The sequence below is a fragment of the Actinia tenebrosa genome, unplaced genomic scaffold (genome assembly GCF_029948245.1).
Source record: "Actinia tenebrosa isolate PJP-AT-01 unplaced genomic scaffold, QUT_ActTen_1.0 PGA_scaffold2__45_contigs__length_23673736, whole genome shotgun sequence".
Lineage (NCBI taxonomy): Eukaryota > Metazoa > Cnidaria > Anthozoa > Actiniaria > Actiniidae > Actinia > Actinia tenebrosa.
In genome coordinates, this window is record NW_028292579.1 from 14,914,264 (window position 1) to 14,918,137 (window position 3,874).

At 41.9% G+C, this 3,874-nt stretch overlaps 1 protein-coding gene across 1 annotated transcript; it reads right to left on the bottom strand.

Annotated features, from left to right (window-relative positions):
- Positions 1–2,288: 2,288 nt before the first annotated feature.
- LOC148909362 (uncharacterized) lies at positions 2,289–3,366 on the bottom strand. Its single transcript, XM_089034104.1, has 2 exons — positions 2,734–3,366; positions 2,289–2,420 (listed from the first exon to the last, which is right to left on the bottom strand). The coding sequence occupies exons 1-2, from the start codon at positions 3,160–3,162 to the stop codon at positions 2,289–2,291; spliced, it is 561 nt and encodes a 186-aa protein (XP_088890230.1). The 5' UTR covers positions 3,163–3,366.
- Positions 3,367–3,874: the final 508 nt, after the last annotated feature.

A 3,874-nucleotide genomic window follows, 5' to 3' on the forward strand; every position in this document is an offset into this window, starting at 1 on the left:
CTTAATTGGTTCTCTAGGGATTTGATTTTGTTGTAGTATATATAATACAAAATACAGAACCGGCCAAGGGGGGGGGGGGGGGAGGTTGGGAGGGTTGCGAAATAATCCATATGTTTTGCGATACCAATATACACAGAATTCCATGGATGAACGGTCAAATACCTCAAATTATCTAGAAGTGAGTTCTTGAAAATATCAAAAATTGTTCTTGGTGTTGCCTTCATACCATTTACAGTGTCAGTACCAGTTTCATAGTGACTCGATTATTAAGAAGAAAAACGGCTGAGTAGAAATACGGAAAAAAAAAAAACTGGAGGGTTAGCCTCATTTTTATACAGAATGATCATGTGTTCAAGTGAGAGTCCCGTGGGCTGTCAAAGCGTTCTTGTTTATTGAAGTTGCTTTGCCTTTAGTATTTGTGAATATTTAGACACAGAAAAAGGAGCCTTCAATCAAGGAACACAACTTGATATTTTACGATTTCGAAGGGTCTATCATCTAGCTATTGGTTGCAATCACAACCCTTGACCAAATTGGTAAGCATGTCTACGTAAGGCTTCTTTCTCCTGACAACAATGTCTGATGTGTCAAGGCCAAGGGCTTGACAAATGTCCTGCAACTTGGCTATTGAAAGCGATTTGATCTTGGAGCTCATTACCATTTCACAAATATTACTGGAATCATGCATAATTGGGTGTGAGTGCTGAACACTGATGTCGGCCAGAACCTGGTTTTGGAGTTCATGGTGTAACTCATTTTCCAAGTCGGCATCCTCTTCATCGTCACTTTCTAATTCATCCGGCACAGTACTACGCTTCGCAGCCATGCGGGAAAAATAACTACGGAGCTGTTGCGTAGACAAAAACTCGCCACTATCAAATAAGCTCATTCCGTTAATGTCTTTTGCAGTTCTCATTTCTCTAGACACATCAGATGGGTCAACTTTCTTCCCAGTGGTCTCTCCTATCAGAAACTTAGCATTAAGGTACTCTTTTTGCTTGTCAGAGAATCTCTTACGCTTACGTGTAGATTTCAGCGCCCAACCCATTTTAAGAGCAGATGATGGCGATGAAGGTGAGCTAGTACCTTGCTGATGAATAACGGGAACTTGACTTGTACCACTTTCTAGCTTGGTTGCGTACTCTTTGATAGCCTTGTCATAAAGGGTCTCCTGTTCTAAACAGCGTTTGTGCTTTCCGCATTCCATGTGCGTCTGAAGGGATGAATACCTCACATACGATTTTATGCATCCTTCTTCAGGACAAGTAAACAAACCAGGTTCTTGGCATGCGTCATTGGGCTCAGTGGATTCTGATGATCTGCTGTCAGAATTGTTAGCTGTGCCACTCTTTGGCTGTTTGCAATTTGCTTTCCTGGATTTAACGGGTACAAATTTCGCATTGCCGCACATCCTACACTCGACTGTTGGTAGTTCCCCTTCATCAGGTACGTCGAATTTCTTCCAAGGCAATTCTTTCCCAGGGCCAATGTTATACGCTCTCCAAACCTTGAGTCCTGTCTTGCTAAACTGAATGTTGTTGATGTAACTGATTTTTTCCAACTTGTTGACTTTCTTCAATCGGTTTGTAGGTTGACTACACACTGTTGTACTTACCCCCTGCACGCCGCCAGACGAGTCCATGGCCTCTTTCATTTGAAAAGATGATTCAAGGTCGTGTCCAGCATTTAAATACCGCGCCATGTGTGACTTAATCGTGGCCGCCTTACGGTCACACGAGCCCTTTCCACCCTGTGGATCCGAAAAGTCAATTCGTGATATTTCTACATCATTGTATTTAGCGACTTGAGGGACGGTAATAAGGGTCTGCGCACTGTGGTAGCAGGCAGCATTGTCCTGCCTCAGATGAACTTTTGTTAGTTCTGGCATTATTTCTTTGAGCTGTCTGAATACATCGTTCAGAACGGACAGTACTGCGCAGCTATCTTGGGAAATAGACTTCTCGAATACATGCGCAAATGTCATCATCTGCATCACTCCATCCTTCTTTCTAATAGCTACGGCTAGGTGCCACGAAACACCTCGTTTGGCGAACCAATCCGACTGACTTTCGCGAAATTTACGAGGAATGTATTTCATCGCCCAGTCAGAGACTAATAACACTGAAGAATGATCCAGGTCTCTGAGTATGTCCAGTCTACATTCATCCTGATTGATAGAGCGAAGAAGATGAGATTTCCAGGCATGTATATCCTGCTTTGCCTGTGAGAACAGGAAGGACATTTCTTGCCTTTCATCTTCCAAGCAATCGACAACTTTCAAATTCTCTTCAATCTCTGTAATGATTCACAATTGCGTTGTGGGTATGGTCACACGTGCCTTTATAATGCTTATCATTGGGATCACTTAAAGCGTACACACGACAGTGGTCTGGAACCGTGGAACTTTTGGACACGTGAACCTTAAATTAGATAAAAGAACCTTAATTTCTTTCATAGAATCTTTGGAACCCTTGGAAAAGTTGGCAAGAAGATGAACCCCAAAGGAGAAAAAAACGACTGCATGAACAAATGTCAGAGAATAGTGAAATTGCGCAGGGAGACGAGATAATTCTCATACTATTCAATTAGAAACACAATAAAATACATAGTTTATTAGTCTTGAAAACATTAATAAAATATTGCTTGTTTTTATTCTGTCAAACCCCACCCAAAGTATCTTCAGATAACTAGGCTATTAGAAAAGTTTGTATTCTAATATATTTCTTGACATACCTTGTAATCACCCTTCAGGTATCTCTTGGCTTCCTTTAGTTGCTCTTTCTTTGCCTTTGCCCAAGACAAACCCAGTCCGTTGCTATCTCCAAGGCAATCGACAACTTGCTCTAGGTCTTCAAACGCTCTGGCACCCTGCGCTCCAAAATAATCTAAACCTTGGAGAGATTTCCTTATTGAAGCAGAACACACATCCAATATTCTGTAGAGGGTACTACGTCGCATGGGCTTGAAGCCTTCTTCGCTACAAAACAATTCGTACTGCTGAATAATTTGTGCCGGGATGACAGTCCTGATGACATTGGGAACAACTATTTCTTCACTGGACGATAGCTTTAACTTCCTTTCACCGAATGGGAGGTCCTGTACAATATGTGCACTTGTGATAAAGTCAATGAAGTGGCTTAGCTGTCCCGTAGATACATACATTCTAGTACAAGCAGTGTCAGGTAATGCAGCACCACGCCCATGAAGAAGTCGATGATGTCTAGCAATGTTAAATCTATAGCGCGTCAGGTCTGGAATCCACCGCTTAAGTGTCTTAAAGGTGACTTTGTCAGCTATAATCGAAAGTATTTGACGACGCGTACCCCAGTGTTTAGCGTTCTTATAGCATTCAGTCAAGGCATCTACTAAAACAGAATCTACATCGTCTTCTTAATTTAATGGGATTTCTTGAGCTACGTTCCTTGAACTGCTCATAGCATCCCAAAGGCTTTCCACGTCTCTTGGTGCCATCTCCTCAAGAACGGCTTGAACTGCTTGCCATGCTTTCCGTGTATAATATCGTCTTGTTCGTCCTTTAGTAGACTGCCACGAGGTCTTAAGCTGATTCCGTACAGGACTTATATCTCTACTAGTCAAAAACGCATTTAACTTAGTTCGGCAGCTGTTACTGGATGGTTCGGTTTCCTTGTCAGATTCTTCTGAACTTTCTAAAGGCTTATAGAGACTGATGGGTGTGTCTGCTGGCAAAGACAATAAAGTAGGTGTGGAAAGCTTCACCTCCTCATTCTCTCCCTTAACGATACAAAGACAGTAGAAAACTGCAGTGAGCTATTTTCTTTCGTGAAATTGCGAACATAAGCTAGCATGATTGTACAGTCAATCTAAGGAAAGCTGCAACAAAAAAGGTTAAATA

Excerpts from the sequence above, each read along its gene's own strand:
- LOC148909362 (XM_089034104.1), bottom strand. The coding sequence starts at position 3,162 with ATGTATGTATCTACGGGACAGCTAAGCCACTTCATTGACTTTATCACA. Across the intron at positions 2,421-2,733 it reads ACCTGAAGGGTGATTACAAG|GTTCACGTGTCCAAAAGTTC; the intron begins GTATGTCAAGAA and ends ATCTAATTTAAG.